This window comes from Chenopodium quinoa, unplaced genomic scaffold (genome assembly GCF_001683475.1).
Source record: "Chenopodium quinoa cultivar QQ74 unplaced genomic scaffold, ASM168347v1, whole genome shotgun sequence".
In the NCBI taxonomy this organism is placed as follows: domain Eukaryota; kingdom Viridiplantae; phylum Streptophyta; class Magnoliopsida; order Caryophyllales; family Amaranthaceae; genus Chenopodium; species Chenopodium quinoa.
This window is the reverse complement of record NW_018744066.1, coordinates 801,266-821,070: the sequence shown is the minus strand read 5'-3', so window position 1 is coordinate 821,070 and position 19,805 is coordinate 801,266. Positions and strand designations below refer to the sequence as shown.

Below are 19,805 nucleotides of genomic sequence, written 5' to 3'. Positions count from 1 at the left end.
TATAGAAATTATTCACAAAATAGCCGAGTTGGACACTTAAATACATACCCGTGTCGAATCCGACTCCAATTAACATAGTCAATGAATCAATCATAAACGTTATAAACTCGACACTATCACTATTCCCCTTACTACAACTAGTGAAATACAGCAACCTGCAAGCTCTCATACTGAAGCAAACTTGTTGACAATCAGGAATGAAGAGACCCAAAAACCTGTTATCAAATCTCTTTCTTTTTTCCAACACTTTGCAAGAGCTTCTATTTCATTCCATCCCCAATACCTACTATGTCAAATCCCACTCTTTTCATCAAATTGCTGCTACTCCCCCAAAACCCATCTCTAAAAACCCTAATTTTAACACCCCATCTTCCCCAAAACCTCTGGATTTCATCACTGTTTGTGAAACCCTATCATCTTACAACAATGACTTTAATCGGGCACTTGAATTTTTCAACTGGGTCGAAACCAATTGTGGGTTCCAGCATAATACAGAAACTTACAATTCTATGATTGATATTCTGGGTAAGTTTTTTGAGTTTGATAAATGTTGGGAATTTATTGAAATCATGCGAAAACATCCATTTTCTATGCCTAATTATACCACTTTTCGTATAATGTTTAAGCGTTATATATCTGCTCATTATGTTAACGAAGCAATTGATATGTTTGATAGATTAGGGGAGTTTAATTTGAAGGATGAGACATCGTTTTGTAATTTGATTGATGCACTTTGTGAGTATAAACATGTGATTGAAGCGGAAGATTTGTGGGTTAAGAGGCAATCGTTTGTTAAATTTGTGAGTGAGACGAAAGTTTGTAACATGATGCTTCGAGGGTATGCAAAGATGGGGTGGTGGGGTAAGTGTAGGGAGTTTTGGGAGGAGATGGATAAGAAAGGGGTTCGGAAAGATTTAGTGACGTATTCGATTTATATGGATGTGCAATGTAAGTGTGGGAAGCCGTGGAAAGCTCTGAAAATGTATAAGGATATGAGGAGGATGAGAATGCAATTGGATGTCGTGGCATATAATACGGTTATTCATGCTATTGGTCTTAAAGAGGGAGTTGATTTTTCGATTCGTATGCTTAGAGAAATGAAGGAGTTAGGATGTCAGCCAAATGTGGTCACATATAATACTGTTCTTAAGCTTTTGTGTGAGAATGGGAGGATGAAAGAGGCATATGGTATGCTTTATCAGATGCGCAAAATGGGTTGTGAACCCGATGTAATTTCCTACCACTGTTTTTTTCGCTGTCTTGTTAGGCCAAAGGAGATGCTAAGGTTATTTGAGAAGATGTTAGAAAGTGGGGTTACTCCGAGGATGGATACTTATGTGATGCTAATGAGAAAATTTGGGAGGTGGGGGTTTCTTCGCCCTGTTTATATTGTTTGGGATAAAATGAAAGAACTTGGTTGTAGTCCCAATGAGGCTGCTTACAATGCATTGATTGATGCTTTGCTGCAAAAGGGTATGGTGGATAATGCAAGGCAGTATGATGAAGAGATGCTGGCCAAAGGGCTTTCTGCTAAGCCTAGGGTCGAGTTAGGAACTAATGCAGCAAATGATAAGTCCGGTGATGTTGAGCTATGATGCCTTGACTTACTAAAAGATTCTGTTTGAAGAATATGGGTCTTCCACACTGTGACTTGTTGATGTGTTTATCAGTCTGGGTGATAATGGCTGGTTTATGTAATAATGACATGAGTGCTTGATGGCTGACAAAGGACTCCTTAACTTGTGTTTGTTGAGAGGCTTGCATCTGTGGTTCTTCCTAGTTTGATTTTATTTTATATTTCTTGGAGAAGGTATCCAAGCAGTCTACAAAGTAACATATTAATGGGAAACTGAACAATGAAGCAATTGAAACAAATTTTTCTGAAGAAGCCTATTATTGGCTGATCGCTAAAGTGGAAGGGATTGTGGAAGCACTAAAGGGAAGTAATATTATTGCTTCTGAATGCGATGTGACTGATTTCACTATTCCCTGCAGGTGCGTATCTTTCTACTTCTGTAATTCTGTTTACTGTCATGGATTTTTAATTTTGTCAACTTGACTAACACGTATGTTATTTGACTTGTTAGTGCGACCATTGCATCTATAGCAGCTTCGGGGAAATTCCTGGAATATGAAGTGAGTGGTCTAATATTTTGTGCTTTAACAGCATAAAGTTACGAAGTGGAGGTATGTTGTAGCGTGTTTTGTACCCCCTATTATTTTTGCTTTTACATATAGCAGCCAATATGTATATACAAGTATTTATTTTGAAAATTTAATAAAAGCTATGTTCATGATATTATTCGAAGTTGTTGATACTTCTAACTGTCAAGAAACACTGATTTTATGTAACCATGAATATTACACTAATTAGTCATTAGAATTATGCTAAGGGGTTATTTGGTTCAATCGAGGAAAATGAATAAAAATACCTCCTTCGGTTAGCATCAAGAAGAACTCTGCCACCTTATATGGGGCACCATCATTGGAACCCCAACAGACCCCATCCCCCCACAGCATGCCATGGTTTGAAAATCCATACTGTGGTGATGTGGCCATTCTGTACAGGGTTCTAAATCACTGAAACGATATTTGCCATACTAAAACAATGTTTTTCTAAGAAGTCATGATTTACTCAGATTTGACCTTTTCGAACTGAAATTTGCCCTTATCAAATGACAATGACTGAGATTTGGTGCCCTCAAGTCTCAAGTGAAGAAGGTTTACGGTTTATACATGAAAAAACTTGTGTCATGTTTAAGTCATTTTTATGACCATTTGTATGGTATGAATCAATAATTTTTTTGGGGTAGTGCCGTAGTGGATGTGAGATAACTGTTTGGCAGTTATACTAGGGGTGAGCAAAAATCCAGGGTTAGGAATTGAATAAAAAATATTTAGGAACCTATTCAATTCTGGTTTTGTTTCTCAATTTTTTGGAACCTAAATTGGCAGGATATCCAATCAACACCAATTTCAGTATCAGGTGATATCATCATTTTGAAATCTTGACACCACTGTTTTGCTTTGGAAAGGAAAATTCATGTAATAGTATTTTGTAATGGGAAATAGGAACTCATTTTTATTCTCTTTTTACTTCTAAATTTATTATGTGTTTTAAAGAATAATTTTACTATAGCTATAACAAATTTGTACCATTGTAATCTTTTAATTATAGTGTTTAAGTATTTTGTCTAAATCATTAGCATTCATACATTTGAGTAAATGAATTAATAATCGACCATATAATTTACATAATATAGGAAACTAATTTTGGAGATTTACAACAAGTGGGTAATAAGTCTAATAAAATGGCATGGGTTGAGAATGGAGTAAATTTATGAAGAATTGGAATCTAGTGGGTTAGTCAAATCACTCAAATGTATTAATAGACAAATAGTTATGCCTTAGATAAACAGAATAAATGTAAGTTATGTAACCACCCTGGTAACAGTATACAATGGATACAAATTTGTTGTAGTGATGTAGTCATTGTAAAGTTATCTTAAATTAGTTAGAAGTTGGAATATAAAATGAGCTCTCATTATAAAACACCAATAATAATTTTCTTCCAAAGCAAAAGTTGGGTCAAGAAGTCAAAATATATAGAGTGAGTCACATCTAGCTAACATTTGTTCCATTTCCACTACCCAAAATAATTATTACTCTCAGGAAATGTAAGGAGAAAATGGGTTACCAATTAGCTCCTTTTATGCAATAGGCTTTAATATTAAGTAAGCAAAGCCTATACTTATGGTGACATCGTGGTTGGGTTTAATATTAGGAGGATGTGGTGGTTGTGCTGAGCAAGAAATGGTGGCTGGTTGGGTGTGTGGGTAGAAGCGGAATTTACTGAACATGGAAGAGTAAATAGGAGGTGTTGAGCTGGTAGCTGGCTGGGAGGATGAAGGAGAAAGTGATGTTAAAAAATATGTAAAACAAATTAAATAACTGTAGAACTGGTTACAAATCGTAACTTCATACTAGACCATTCCGAAAAGACATCCCTAATAATTGGTACGTATTATTTTTGAGATAATCTATGGATTGGATTATTGTGAGCAGACCACCAATATTTGACATCAGTGTCATTTCTTCCTTAAAAGAATAACAAATTAGAATTAAACTGAAAATAGGCTATAGAAGGGTAAAATAAAGAGAAAAAACTACATAAGTATATTACAAACAGTACCTAAGATGGGTTAAAATTCACTATCACGATATCACCTACTCAGGCAGTCATGTTCTTGCTTCTGCCATATCTGAACAATTATAATTCTTAAAGTTAGACTTGTAATTCCAGTGTAACCATGCTAGAGAACACGTCTCTGGTTATAACAAGGAGGCTTTCTTAATGCTGAATCTATACCACAGACTCATCCTGAGCACATATCTTGGTTTCAAAATCACAGGATTATGACTCAGTACAGGAAGCCTTTCTTAGGGACCAGTGGACCACCAGATGCCAGATAATCTTTTCCCAAATTTTAGAAGAACATAATCATCTTACATATCACTTGTCCATCACCGTTTACATCTTTATATTTTAAACCTTAGAAAAGTTTTGTGATGGCCTTATTTCAACTGCTAAGTTGATCAGGTTTAGTCTACCTACATAATTTGGAAAGTTTGCTTCCTCCCAAAATAACAGTCATGTTCGTGTAACAGTTAACAGGACTGCTTGTTGTACGGAGGTAGTAATTTCCAATTTGAAGGATATGTGCATCACTAATGGATTTGGTCATTGTTGAGGGCCTTGTGAATGTGAATATGTGACATATGAGGAGATATATGAGTTTGATATTTTGGACAATGTCTTTGGTCCTTGTTGTTACCATTGGTTCTCGTTTGTTGCTTGTATAAAACAGATGTCATGTTTTTCATTCTATCTTCTACATTCAAGAATGCTCTTTTGCCCTGGTGTTGATGCTAGAGCATTGCTAGGGATGCCTTAGACAAAGAGTGCCGTTGATCTTAGCTGTCTGAAACTTGTTTTGGTTAATTTGGGAGTTGTGTACACATGGCTGATGTGTGCATAGTTAGACTTGCACACAATTTTCCCTAGCTTACACTATACCCCGGAAAACCTGAAGCGGTGTATTGAATCGTGTCTAAAACGTGCCTTTGTCACATTTTTGGCTTGATTTTGGTAACTGCATCTTAGATAAGTTTCCTTATTTTGTGATTTAGTTGTTCTTTTCCTTGTTTTACGGTTTTACTTTCCTTTTTGACGATGAATTAAACATGTGGAAAGATAAGTCCTATAATCATTTATCTATTATGGCTTTCTAAGTTGCTGTAGGATTGCTTGTTTACATAAAATGCTTTTGTGATGTTTTACTTGGAATTTTTGATGATATAATTGCAAATTCGTGTGTTACACATTGAGAATCGGTGTATCACTTCAATCTTTCGTCCCATAGGTGTAGTTAGAGTGTGAGTTACCTAACCTGTTTTCACAACAATTAATCTGATCGTTTAATCTTGGGACTTTTGGAGACTGTCTTAACAAACTTGTGGCTTTGAGTTTAAGTTCTGCCCCTCTAAACTTGTTACTTCATATATAATTGCAATATATCTGTTGTTTAGAGAGCCTCACTGTTGTTATAACCTGGAAGTAATCAGATATAGTTTATGCCTGCCAGACGTACCCAATGCATCATCCAAGTTTTGTGAATGGTTAACAGAATCTCACTTGGTGCTTTTGGGCTAACTTTGTTTCTTTTGTCACTCTTCTAAATTGAAACTTGTGCTCTTAACCTGATTATCGCTTATGACTGCTATGATACAGCCCTGCAGATCAATGGATTATTATTGAGAACCCAAAAATCAGCCGTCATGCAAAAACTTCAGGAAATTACTGCAGACAAGTATGAAGTTGCCTACAACGAATCAATTATGTTCACCTGTATTTGCAAACTGATCAACATTCCTTCTCCTCTGGCAACAAAATTAGCAACATTCATAGAAGGCAGCCTGGTGATCATCATATCTCCTCATTGAAGCTTAAAATTGATTCGAAAACAGTAATTTCTCGCTAGAAATAAATGGAACTTTCCGTTAAAATAGACAATCAGGGACTTGCATTTAAGCTCCATTGTTATCATTTTTCTTAAATCTTGATTTATTAGCATTAGTAAAAATCAAGTTTGTGCTGTGCTAATATTGTTACTTTTGGGAAACATGCCTTAATTCTGATGCATATTTTAGGAGCTTAATGAATTTGTCTGAACTTTTTTTGCATGCTCTAACTTTCCAAGGTAATGGGGGAAGTTTAGTACTAAATTCAGAGTATGTAGGGAACTTGCGTTCAAAAATATAAACTTTGGGCTAGTACAACCGTTGATCAACTTGAGAACTTATTTACTTGTAAATGGTAATCAGCCAACATGAATGACATAGCAACTTTGTTGCCACCAACACAAACTTTGTAGCCAAATCAATGAAATTTTGAGTATGTACGTGCTCGTAGATTTGATTTTACAATTCGACTTTAAAAGCCTCTCTTAATATAAATTAGAATCACAATTTTGATTAATATACAGCTCATTCAACTCACCTCATTCCATGACTCAAAGGTAACCTCATATCATGTAATATGAGAAAAACAATAAATCAAAATTAAAATTTTCATATATATATATATATATAGAGCTGTCAAAAGTTGACCCGACCCAAAATACCGACTCAAACCTGATTATTAATCGACCCATCTGAACCCGAAAAAATGGTGACCCAAACCCGACCTGAAACCAACCCTAGACCCGAGTTGATCCGAGTATGTGAGACACGAACCCGAACATGAACTGACCTGTATATGACCGACCCGAATGTAACCCGTAAATTATTAACTTGAACCAAACCTGACTTGAATCGAAATTGACCCAAACCCATTTTAACTTGTCAAAACCCGAATTTAACCCGACTTGTTCCTAACCTGACCTGAATTCAACCCGACCCGTTCCTAACCCGACCCGAATTTAACCCAACTTATTACAAACCCGACCCAAAATCAACCCGACTTGTTATTGACCTAACCCAAATTCAACCCAACTTGTTATTGACCTAACCCAAATTCAACCCGACCCGAATTTTACCAGACCTATTACTAACCCGACCCAAAATTCAACCCGATCTGTTACTACCTCGACTCGAAATCAACACGACTTGTTATTGACCCGACCTAAATTCAACCCAAATTGTTACTGACCCGATTTCAAATCACCTTAAATGCAATTTAGACCACCTTATATTGATGATCAAAGCATTTTGTCTAGGGAGACCAAGTCGATCCAGGCAGCAAAAGAAAGGAGTATCATCCTCAAATTTAAGAGTTAAATATAATATATATTTGTTGTATGGTCAAATGAGATAATTATCTTTCTAAATTATAAACTATAGTTCCCTAGTATATTGCCATATATATTATAATCAAAGAAAATAATTAACTTGATTATAACCCGCATATTATTGACTTGAACCGAACCCGACTCAAACCCGAAAATGACTCGACCTAATTCTAACCCGCAAATTATTGACTTGAACCAAACCCGACTCGAACCCGAGAATTACCCTAACCCGTGAAAACCCAAATCAAACCCGACCGATTGTTCACCCGACCTGAATGTAACCCGACCCAAACCCGATAAGAAGTATGACCCGACATGACCCGACTCAAGCATGACCCAACCCATATCCAACACGCATATGTTGTGGAATTAATCCGAATTGACCCAATCCGAGTTGACCGGACCCAAACCCGACCCGTTTACCCGAATTGACAGCTCTACCCGAAACATTCGAAATTTCTCAAAAAGCGTGGATATTAGTCTTCAATTTTGGAATTTTTTGACTTTTTTTCACTTTGGAATATAAATTGCTGAAATGTTTACCATGGTCCCTAATACCCTCCGGAAGTCCAATTTAGTGGGTGGAACCATCCAATTTGCCTTTAAACGACCAATTTACCGGTTTACAACTTGCACCGATTTCATTAATTCAAACCTATCACGAACATTTATGACAACAAATAATGATCATATATGGTTCCAAACGGCATTATATGACCCCAAGATGTATTCCCAAGAATTTCAAGACTTTTCGACACCGGGCCCTAAAGACTCCAAAAATTCTCAAAAAGCGTGGAAATAGCCTTCAATTTTGAAATTTTTTGACAATTTTCGCCCGAAATTAAAATTTTCGACATGTTTACCACGGTCTCTAATACATTCCGGGATTCAATTGGGTGGAACCATCCAATTTGCCTTTAAAAAGCCAATTTACCGATTTACAACGAACTTGCACTGATTTCATTAAATCAAGCTTACCAAAAACATTTATGACAACATATAATAATCATATATGTTTCCAAATGGCATTATATGACCACGAGATGTATCCCCTAAAATATAAAGGCTTTTCGACACCGGGCCCTGAAATCTCCAAAATTTCTCAAAAAGCGTGGATATTAGCCTTTAATTTTGGAATTTTTTTTACTTTTCTTCGCTCGGAAATAAAATTGTCTAAACCTTTACCATGGTCCCTAATACCCTCCGAGAGTCCAATTGGGTGGGTGGAACCATCCTATTTGCCTTTAAACGACCAATTTACCGGTTTACAACTTGCACCGATTAAATTAACTCAAGCCTACTACGAACATTTATGACAACATATAATGATCATATATGGTTCCAAACGACATTGTATGACCTTAAGATATATTCCCTAAAATCTCAAGTCTTTTCGACAGCGGGTCCCGAAAACTCTAAAATTTCTCAAAAAACGTGGATATTAGCCTTCAATTTTGTAATCTTTTAGACTTTTTTTTACTGTAAAAAAAAATTGCCGAAATGTTTATCATGTTCCCTAATACCTCTCTGGGAGTCCAATTGGATGGGTGGAACCATTCAATTTGACTTTAAACGGCTAGTTTACCAGTTTACAAATTGCACCGATTTCATTAACTCAAGCATACCACGAACATTTATGACAATATATAATGATCATATATGGTTCCAAACGTCATTATATGACCCCGAGATATATCCGCTAAAATCTCAAGGATTTTTGACACCAGGCCTCGAAACCTCTAAAATTTCTCAAAAAGCGTGGATATTAGCCTTAAATTTCTGAATTTTTTGACTTTTTTTGCCTGTAAATAAAAATTGCCGAAATGTTAACCATGGTCTCTAATATCCTCCGGGAGTCCAATTAGGTGGGTTGAACCATCCAATTTGCCTTTAAATGGTGAATTTACCGGTTTACAATCAACTTGCACCGATTTCATTAACTCAAACCTACCACACGAACATTTATGACAACATATAATGATTATTTATGGTTTAAAACAGTATTATATGACCCCGAGATGTATCCCCAAAAATCTCAAAACTTTTCGACACCGAGCCCCGAAACCTCAAAAAATTCTCAAAAAGCGTGGATATTAGCCTTCAATTTTGGAATTTTTTGACTTTTTTGGCCAGAAAAGTAAAACTTGCCGAAATATTTACCATAGTTCCTAATGCCCGCTGGTAGTCCAATTTGGTGGGTGGAACCTTCCAATTTGCATTTAAACGACCAATTTACCGGTTTACAACTTGCACCGATTAAATTAACTCAAGCCTGCTACGAACATTTATGACAACATATAATGATCATATATGGTTCCAAACGGCATTATATGGCCCCGAGATGTATCTCCTAAAATATTAATACTTTCTACACTATGCCCCGAAACCTTCAAAATTTCTAAAAAACATGGATATTAGCCTTCAATTTTGAAAATTCTTGATTTTTTTCGCTTGTAAATAAAAATTTCCGAAATGTTTATCATGTTCCTTAATTCCCTCCGAAAGTCAAATTGGATGGTTAAATTGGATGGGTGGAACCATCCAATTTGGCTTTTAATATAACGACAAATTTATCGGTTTACAACTTGCACCGATTTAATTAATTCAAGCCTACCGCGAACATTTATGTCAACAAAACATGAACATATATGATTCCAAACAACATTATATGAGCCCCGAGATGTATCCCACACAATTTCAAGACTTTTCGACATCGGGCCCCGAAACCTCCAAAATTTCTCAAAAAGTGTGGATTAATAGCCTTCAATTTTGAAAATTTTGACTTTTTTATCGCCCATAAATAAAAATTGCCAAAATGTTTAGCATGGTCCCTAATATCGTCCAGGAGACCCATTGGGTGGGTGCCAGCATCCAATTTGCCTTTAAACGTCCAATTTATAAGTTTACAACTTTCACCGATTTCATTAAGTCAAGACTACCACGAACATTTATGACAACAAATAATGATCATATATGGTTCCAAACAGCATTATATGACCCCAATATGTATCCCCTAAAATTTCAAGACTTTTCGACACGGGACCCCGAAACCTCAAAAATTTCTCAAAAAGCGTGGATATTAGTCTTCAATTTTGGAGTTTTTTGACTTTTTTTGCCCGTAAATAAAAATTGCAGAAATGTTTACCAGAGTTTCTAATATCCTCCGGGAGTCCAATTGGGTTGGTGGAACCATCCTATTTGCCTTTAAAGGCCAATCTATATACTATACTAAAAGACAAGCGCCTCAATGTGAGACTGACAAATGTCTTATTATGATTCGCTGTCTTTTATTAATTATTATTATTATTATTATTATTATTATTATTATTATTATTATTATTATTATTATTATTATTATTATTATTATTATTATTATTATTATTATTATTATACATTTATGTTTCCATATGTATAAAAAAATCTTTACATTTTGTTCTAAATAAATACATAAACTATTATAGTAAAGTCTGTTATAGTAAAGTAATAGACATATACACATGAACGGTATATTAAGAAAAGTATCATAAAATATGTTAGTATATGTAAATAATAATAGCTACATAAGAATAAAAAATCTTAGTATAAAAAATATCAAAATAACATTTTATGTATGGTAATTCATATTCTCTCTAGAATATTATGTTTATAATGAAAGAAGATAATTCGGTAAATATTAACAAGCCTATCAAAGGCATTATATACACTGTAAACTACGTATGGTAAGCTATAAAGTAGGCCTACTTTCCTACAATTAAGGGAAGATAAGTATACAGTATGCAAAACTATGCCAAAAAATGATGCATACATAAAATAGTTTCTGGTTTTAACATAGATAATATCTAATGAAATTTGTATGAAAAAATATTCTCATTCTATAACCATTAAATTTTCATATTTTCTTACTCTTGTAATGCTCATATTCAAAATTTAAATAATTTAATATATAATTTTATGAGTTTTATAACATTCATAGTTACTGTATAAGAATACATGTCCGTACAAAAATGCATTACATACATGATTGGTTAGTTGATAAAATATGTCTTTAATTCTTATTATTTTAATAAATATTTTTTTAATCATATAAAATTTATCAATAACCATTTCTATATATTTGTGTTGTATACTCAATCATCAGTTGTTGATTAGTTATATGGATATTATATGTAAAAGTTTTTGACACAATACTTAGCTTAGATAACTGTAAAATATGGCGGTGAATAAGATATAAGGTTACTAGGTTAGATCCCGTGCCATGCACGGTTTTTCAATTTTTGTCACGGAGTATCAATTTTTTTTTTTTAAAATCTAAAATACATTCATTTCAATTTTTGCAAGCTACTTAATTTTTTTTTAAAATATTTTTTGAATACATATTATATTGCTTCCTTCTATTTTGAACCTCGATGGAAATTTATTTATATTTCAAATATGATAATTTTTCATTCACTAAGTTGAAAATTATATATTCATGATTTTTTTACTATAAATAATCATTATACATTAAAAAGTAATTACTAATATAGGAATTTATTTATACCAAGATATGGTTAGATATTTATGTTTATAAATATATTATTCTACTATTTTTTTCCTTAAATTTTGGAAGTAAATATTTTGCGAATATAATCTATCAATTTTTAAAAGTTTTATTTTTTATTTTTAAAATTTTAAAATATATACTAAGGACACACCAGAAGATGACACGTGTCATTGCTGGTGTGTCTTTTAGTATATTGTTATTATTGATTATCGTGTTTGTAGATAGTGAATGCGACGGGTAAAACATGTTTAGATTGTATAGATACCGAACAAATAGTATGACAAGTAAATTTTAGTTTTTCTTCCATTGTTCTTCTACGGTAATATGCGGAATGTATGACAAGTAAATTTAGTTTTTCCTCTACTTCTCTTACGTAGTTATGTAGGGCAAAATAATTAATTTATTTTTCAATTATAATAAATAACATTATAAAAAAAATAATAGGGAATAAAAGAAAAGAATTGCAAATGACATAAAATACTATTCAAATCACATCTTTCTTTAATTTATTTACGTATCAACCATTATTGCAACTAGATAAAATTTTAATAATTAATTAATTGTTAGAGAAAATAAGCCCTTTATTACTAATTGAATTATCTTAGGATTTTTTTTCCTACGGGATCAATCATGCTTTTGTCAAAAAAATAATGATTTGATTTATAATCCGTGCAATGCACGGGCACTATGCTAGTTTAATTACTGATTTACAACTTCCACGGATTTCATTAACTCAAGCCTACTACGAACATTTATGACAACATATAATGATCATATATGGTTCCAAACGGCATTATATGATCCCGAGATGTATCTCCTAAAATATTAATACTTTTCTACACTATGCCCTTAAACCTCCAAAATTTCTCAAAAAGCGTGAATATTAGCCTTCAATTTTGAAATTTTTTTGATTTTTTTCGCCCGAAAATAAAAATTGCCAAAATGTTTACCATGGTCCCTAATTCCCTCCAGAAGTCCAATTGGGTGGGTGGAACCCTCCAACTTGCCTTTAAACGATCAATTTACCAGTTTACAACTTGCACCGATTTCATTAACTCAAGCCTACCCCAAACATTTATGACAACAAATAATGATCATATATGCTTCCAAATGGCATTATATGATCCCGAGATGTATCCCATAGAATTTCAAGACTTTTCGATACTAGGCCCCGAAACTTCCAATATGTCTCAAAAACCGTGGATATTAGCCTTCAATTTTTTTGAATTTTTTTCGCTCGGAAATAAAAATTGCCGAAATGTTTACCATGGTCCCTAATACCGTTAGGGAGTCCCATTGGGTGGGTGACACCATCCAATTTGCCTTTAAACATCCAATTTATTGGTTTACAACTTGCACCACTTTCATTAACTCAAGCCTACCACGAACATTTACGACACCAAATAATGATCATATATGGTTCCAAACAACATTATATGACCCTGATATGTATCCTCTAAAATTTCAAGACTTTTCATCACTGAGCTCCGAAACCTCCAAAATTTCTCAAAAAGCGTGGATATTAGTTTTCAATTTTGAAATTTTTTGACTTTTTTCTGCCCGAAAATAAAAATTGCCGAAATGTTTACCATGATCCCTAACACTACAAGAAAAAGGTGAATTAGCAACGGAATTTTGCGACTACCATAATAATTATTGCAAAAATAATTTTAGCGACTGAAAAAGACGAGTAGTCGCAAATTTTGCAACCAAATTTGCAGTAGTTGCTATGCGGTCGTTAATTAGCGACTGATTTTTGCGACTACTATAATAATCAGTTGCAAAAAATATTTTTGCGACAGAAAAAGACGAGTAGTCACAAAATTTGCAACCGAATTTATAATAGTTGCTATGCGGTCGCTAATCTGCGACACTCTTGTAATAATTTGCAACTAACACGATAGTCGCTACTATTATTTTTAATATTTATTAAAAAGAAATAAAAAAAAAAACCCTTAGTATAATAAAAAAAATAAAAATAAAACCCCTTATTCCTTTAAAAAAAAAAAAAAAAAAAGGTTGTTGCCGCCAAAAAAACAAGAATTATCAATCAGTCTTATTATCTTATTCACCGTCAAAAACAAGAACTATCATACTCTTCCTAAAAAAAAAAAAAATCCTTAATCATTTAACTCGTGAAACAAAACAAAAAAAAAAAGAAAAAAAAAGAATTAATCACTCAAGATACACGCAGAAGGGTTTTTCAAAGAGAATCAACCCTCAGCCCCTCACCGTCGTTCTTCACCTTCCTTAGATCCGCTGCGCCACCACGTCTCTTCCCAGGTAAGTTAATGCCTTCCACCCTTCGCTTATTGTAATTTGTTGACTATGAATTTTAGGGTTATCATTGATTTTTTTTTGGGTCCAATTATTGATTTTAATTTGGTTTCCATGGTCTAATTGAAGTCAATTAATTAAAAATCAATCAAAATTGATTGAGTATGCAAAAATCCCGAATGATTTTCAATGTAAAAATCCCATTTCTAGTTATTTCGACCCCTTTTTTTTAACTATTATTTGTAAAATATATACAAGTATATTTCATGAAGAAGGGGGGGGGGGGGGGGGGTTGTTGTTAATTGAATTCTCGTTTTGCTCTGAATTCCTGTTCATTAGAGGGTATTGAGGCTCGCTAGTTATAATTGAATTCTTGTTTGCTCTGATTTTATTATGTTTTTGAGCCTAATTTGCTGCTGGTTGGTTGTCATGGCAACCGTTGTGGGTGGTTGCTAGAATAACAGTATGTTAATTGAGTTTGCTCCTAATTTGAGTTGTGGGGCAGCAAGTTATTCTAATTGGATATAAAAAATTTACCTTGACCCGGCATCGAATGCATAAATGCATTCACTCATTCTGTTTTCTGAGTATCTGCTTGGTCTGAATTCACTTCACCTCTATATAATTTAATGTGTAATCATGGATCACTTATTTGGAGAATTGGAGTTGCTTTTGGATTGGAAATGTGTTTGGAGTTATTATGAAGTTAAATATATTAGCAAATCATTAAAGCGAATTGGTGCTGGAGTTATGCATTTCAACTTCAGGTTTCTTAGTGAACATATAGCTGTTGTGAGTTGTGCAAACTACTTGGGTAAGGACTCAGGAAGTCAGGGGTGAAGAACTTGTAATTAAGCATGCAAGTTTCTTGGTCATTCACTGTTAACTTGACTAAGAAACTTTTAATAGTGTTAATTACATACTACGTATGTTGATTTTGATATCCTCACATTTCCCACTACCCTCATCTTCTTATCTGGGTTGAATAAGGTGTATTGTTGTCATTGTCAAATCCGGTTTTATTTCCCAACATCTATGTGACATCAACCTTGGCCATTAGATGAGGATATCATTAGATGAGGATAACCACAATGCAAATTAGGCTCAAAAACATAATAAAATCAGAGCAACTTAGGGGCTAGCATAACAGTATGTTAATTGAGTTTACTCCTAATTTGAGTTGTGGGGCAGCAAGTTATTCCTTATTACGCTCTTGTAATAAGGTGTTAGTTAATTGAGTTGTGGGGCAGCAAGTTAGGGGCTAGAATAACAGTATGTTCATTGAGTTTTTTGTCCGATTTTTTTATTTTAATTGGGTTTCTATTGCGAATTGATATTAATCTAATTATTGATTGAATTGCAAATTGGTTTAATCTGATAATATCACAGATGCGAGAATTATTCTTGAAAATAATACGAATTAAGTAACTAGAATTAGGAATTAGTATTTCTTGATTAGATATTTAAAGTTTAGCGGTGCTGTTGGTAAATGGTAATAAAAAGCAGATAATTTGATCTACTAGTGATGATATAACGAACTTTCTGTTCCTGAATAAAATAAATGATCAATAAATTATCAACTTAAAAAGTTGGATGCCGTGCCTTGCAGGATATCAGATAAACCAATTTTATGTCAGTATATTTTAACTTAAGCTTGCCTATGCTATTAAGAGTAAGTTAACATTCCATATTTCAGACTAGTTGAAGTTATATGCTGAGAATTGCCACAAACTGTATTTACTTCACGTATGTACAGACTTTCTGCTGATTTTGCATAGGTGGTAGAGCCGAGTGACTTTTACTATTGCTGAATGATCATAAATTTAATTGGATATTGTTTTTTAAGTTGCTTTGGTCTCTGTGTATGCGTATGCGTGGAATATCCAGTATCACTCAATTATGATGTAATGTATAGTTAAATCTGATGAGATGTTTAGAAGTATATGCTCAATTATTGATTGTGACGTGTGAGAGTTAACTGTTTTTTAAAACATCTATAACAAAAAAAACTCCCTCAGTTGGGAAATATTGAAATGCAAGTAAACATAAGCATAAATGTCTATGCATCAACAGATGCATGAAGTCAAATTTGAGGAAGTTCTTTTCTCCTTAACCAAGGTGTATATATGATATTTTATATGCATTAAGATTATAATTAAATGTGTGGTCTGTGATATATAATTTTGTACATTGCTTGGAACAAGACAATGCCATGCACATGCCCTGCAGATATTCCACTTGTTTAGTAATAAATACTACTAAAGTCTCATTTTCCCATATGTTCTATCGATATTGAGAAGCTCCTACCATTTTCATGGGATTGTCGATCAGGGAAACATTTGTTTAAGCATCATCAACCTGATTGTGGATTAGTAATTACGACTGATGCCCACATTCAAATCTAAACTACCACCATTGCTGTCATTTGCTTGTCATGGAGAGGATTTTGATTCTTTAAAAGCATCAGATGAGCCGTCGGATCCGTATGTTGACATGATTATTGATGCATTTGGTCAAGTTGATGGTGATCCAATGCATGAAGATATTCTGAATGAATTTGACAAAAAAGCTGGGGACCGACTTAGGGGTACATTGAACCAAGTTTTCAAAATGGCTCTCCATAAGCAAGTTAGTTTCATAACAGACATTGTTCGAGCTGAATTCATAAATAAGCGTAAGCATCCTGATTTTGTGAAACGTTCTAACCAAGCAAGAGATAATCGGTTATCTGGCCAAACATTAGAGAAGTTTGACCCTGGCCATCGCCAAGGTAGCATATCTACTCCTTAAGTGGTTAAAAAAAATGGTAAGTGTATGATTTTAGCAGCAAACTTATGATTTTTAATATAAGATTGAAGCAAGTAGAAACTTTTTAGCCACTAATATAGATGACTATAACTGGTCTTTATTACAATTGCTCTGTAGTCTATGTCCCCCTATTTTTTGTTGTTTTATTTAAGTGCTAACAACTTCTTCTAATACAAGGCAAAGAAAAAGGATGGAATTTTACCAACTGCTGCTGAAGTCTATGAAAGCACTCATTCTGTTTGTGTGGGCAGTGATGAAGTTGAATTGATGGGTGACAAGTCTCAAAAAGTCATGGTATGAGTATACTTCTATATTTTTCTAAGATTACAAAAAGATATATGGTAGTTAATGTTTGGAGATATAATGGATTGTTTATTTGTTTGTGTGATTGAGTTGGAGGATGAGAATGATTTGCCGGCATTAATCATATGATTAATGTGGTATGGCATAATGTGAATTGAAACAAGTTTATTTTGAAGCCATACCCTATAGGAGGGAATTCTTCAATTTACAAAGGAGACTCTGTCGAAATTATTACTAATAACTGCTTACATAAATTATTTTAATAATAACTGCTTGGACCCTCACTGCCATCAATACCATTTGCTTTGCTTAGACCATCACCTAACTTTTCACTTTGTAACCAAACTCTGATGGTATCTAAATAAATTAAATGGTATTTAAAGGCAAGTTTTTACTGCTATGTACTGATCTGATGTCCAAAATGAAAGACTATAAGATAACAATTAAATTAAATTGTGTTTTAGAAGTCCAAACAAGTTTTTATCCCGGACGATGTCCCGAGTCATTGCTTGTATTTTTATTATATTTGTTTTTTTTAAAAATGTATTTAGTTTATTTAAGTTTTAACATTTGAGATCATAGTTACTAATACATATCTTAATGCAGGGAGAATATATGGAAAAACTTGAGGAATATAAGAACAAAGGAATTGAGATAAACCCCGACAAAGTCTACTTGGAGGTTGTAGGTGGGCAAAAGAAAGGAAAAGTCTACGGTTTAGGGAGTGCTTCACATATGTATTACAAGAGTGATCCTACTTCTCAATCTACTGCATCATCTTCCACTCCTTCCATGATTTCTCAATTAAGTTCTCAAGTTGAAGAACTAAAGAAGATGGCGGAAGAAAACCATAACAAGGTAGAAGAAAGCCAAAAAATAGCGGCAGAGAGCTTAAAATGTGCTAAGGAATTCGTCGAAAATCATGAGATCGAAAAAGCTACATGGAAGAAGGAAAAATTAGCTATGCAAAAAACATTGCAGGAAATGGCATCACTTGTAAAACAAGTTTACCGTCCTTATAAGCCTCCTACGCCTGCAGTCACCCGCTCTCGTGATACAACTAAGTGATTTTTATTTTCTTGGTGGTAATTTTATGAACAATTGGTCTTTTACATTCTCATTAATTCTTGTTTGAAGTAGCTTTTTTTTATATGGGAGGTGACTTTTGGAACAATTAGTCATATGAGTTAAATATTGTTTTTTAATACATTGATACAAAATTGATTGATATTTTGGATATTTGAATAAAATTAACATTTTGGTTATTTCAATTTATGCATGGGTACCTTTTTTGTTTTGTGATCAATATTGGTCGTCGCTTAATTATGGTCTCAAATATTGATAGTTAGTCGCAAATATTTAGCGACTGCAAATTTGCTTTAGAGACTAATTGGTTAGTTGCAAAATCATTAGTCTCAGTAGTCGCTAATCTGTCACAAATAATTAGTTTTGTAGTCACAAAAATTTGGTCTCGTATGTAGTTTCTAATCCGTCACAATAAAACTAGTCTCCGTAGTCGCAAAAGTTTAGTCTCGTAGTCGCAAAAATTTGGTCTTGCAGTCGCTAATTCGTCGCAAAAATAGTCTTAAAACATTGATCTCTGTAGTTGCTAATCCGTCGCAAATATATTACGACGGACAATAATTTAGTTGCTAAAATTTGAAAGTTAGTCGCTAAATGGTAGTTGCAAAGGCGTTGCAAATCTGTCGCTAAATTTGCGACTGTTCAAAAATTAGTCGCAAAAATGGATTTGCGACGAGGTCTTTGGCAACGAACCAAAGTAGTTGCAAATCCGTCGCAAATCCATTTTTGCAACGGATTTGCGACTACTTTGACCGTCGCTAATTACCCTTTTTCTTGTAGTGTAATACCCTCCGGGAGTCCAATTGGGTTGGTGGAACCATCCTATTTGCCTTTAAACGGCCAATTTAATTACCGGTTTACAACTTGCACGGATTTCATTAACAGAAGCCTTCTATAAACATTTATGACAACATATAATGCTCATATATGGTTCCAAACGACATTATATGAACCCAAGATGTATCTCATAAAATATCAATTCTTTTCTACACCATGCCCTGAAACCTCCAAAATTTCTCAAAAAACGCAGATATTAGCCTTCAATTTTGAATTTTTTTGATTTTTTTCGTCCGGAAATATAAATTTTCGAAATGTTTACCAGGCCATGGTCCCTAATTCCCTGCGGAAGTCTAATTGGGTGGGTGGAACCATCCAATTTGCCTTTAAACGACCAATTTACCGGTTTACAACTTGCACCGATTTCATTAATTTAAGCATATCACGAACATTTATGACAATAAATAATGATCATTTATGGTTTTAAACGGCATCATATGACTCCGAGATGTATTCTATAAAATTTCAAGACTTTTCGATACTGGGCCCCGAAACCTCCAAAATTTCTCAAAAAGCGTGGATATTAGCATTCAATTTGAAAATTTTGACTTTTTTTTCACCTGGAAATAAAAATTGCCGAAATGTTACCATGGTCCCTAATACCG

The 19,805-nt window shown here is 33.8% G+C and overlaps 2 protein-coding genes across 3 annotated transcripts; both read left to right on the top strand.

Moving 5' to 3' along the window:
- The first annotated feature begins 100 nt into the window (after nucleotides 1–100).
- On the top strand, nucleotides 101–6,218 carry LOC110690888 (pentatricopeptide repeat-containing protein At1g80550, mitochondrial-like). The gene is made up of 3 exons (XM_021867787.1): nucleotides 101–1,995; nucleotides 2,088–2,187; nucleotides 5,792–6,218. Exon 1 carries the CDS (start codon nucleotides 198–200, stop codon nucleotides 1,593–1,595), a length of 1,398 nt encoding a protein of 465 aa, XP_021723479.1. The 5' UTR covers nucleotides 101–197; the 3' UTR covers nucleotides 1,596–1,995; nucleotides 2,088–2,187; nucleotides 5,792–6,218.
- Nucleotides 6,219–14,019: 7,801 nt separating this feature from the next.
- Nucleotides 14,020–18,525, top strand: LOC110690887. 2 transcript variants are annotated; one of them, XM_021867785.1, is made up of 4 exons: nucleotides 14,020–14,175; nucleotides 16,501–16,975; nucleotides 17,155–17,271; nucleotides 17,887–18,525. In XM_021867785.1, exons 2-4 carry the CDS (start codon nucleotides 16,973–16,975, stop codon nucleotides 18,346–18,348), a joined length of 582 nt encoding a protein of 193 aa, XP_021723477.1. In that variant the 5' UTR covers nucleotides 14,020–14,175; nucleotides 16,501–16,972; the 3' UTR covers nucleotides 18,349–18,525. The 2 variants fall into 2 exon arrangements, with proteins under 2 accessions (XP_021723477.1, XP_021723478.1); XM_021867786.1 differs by having other exon boundaries at nucleotides 16,470–16,975.
- Nucleotides 18,526–19,805: the final 1,280 nt, after the last annotated feature.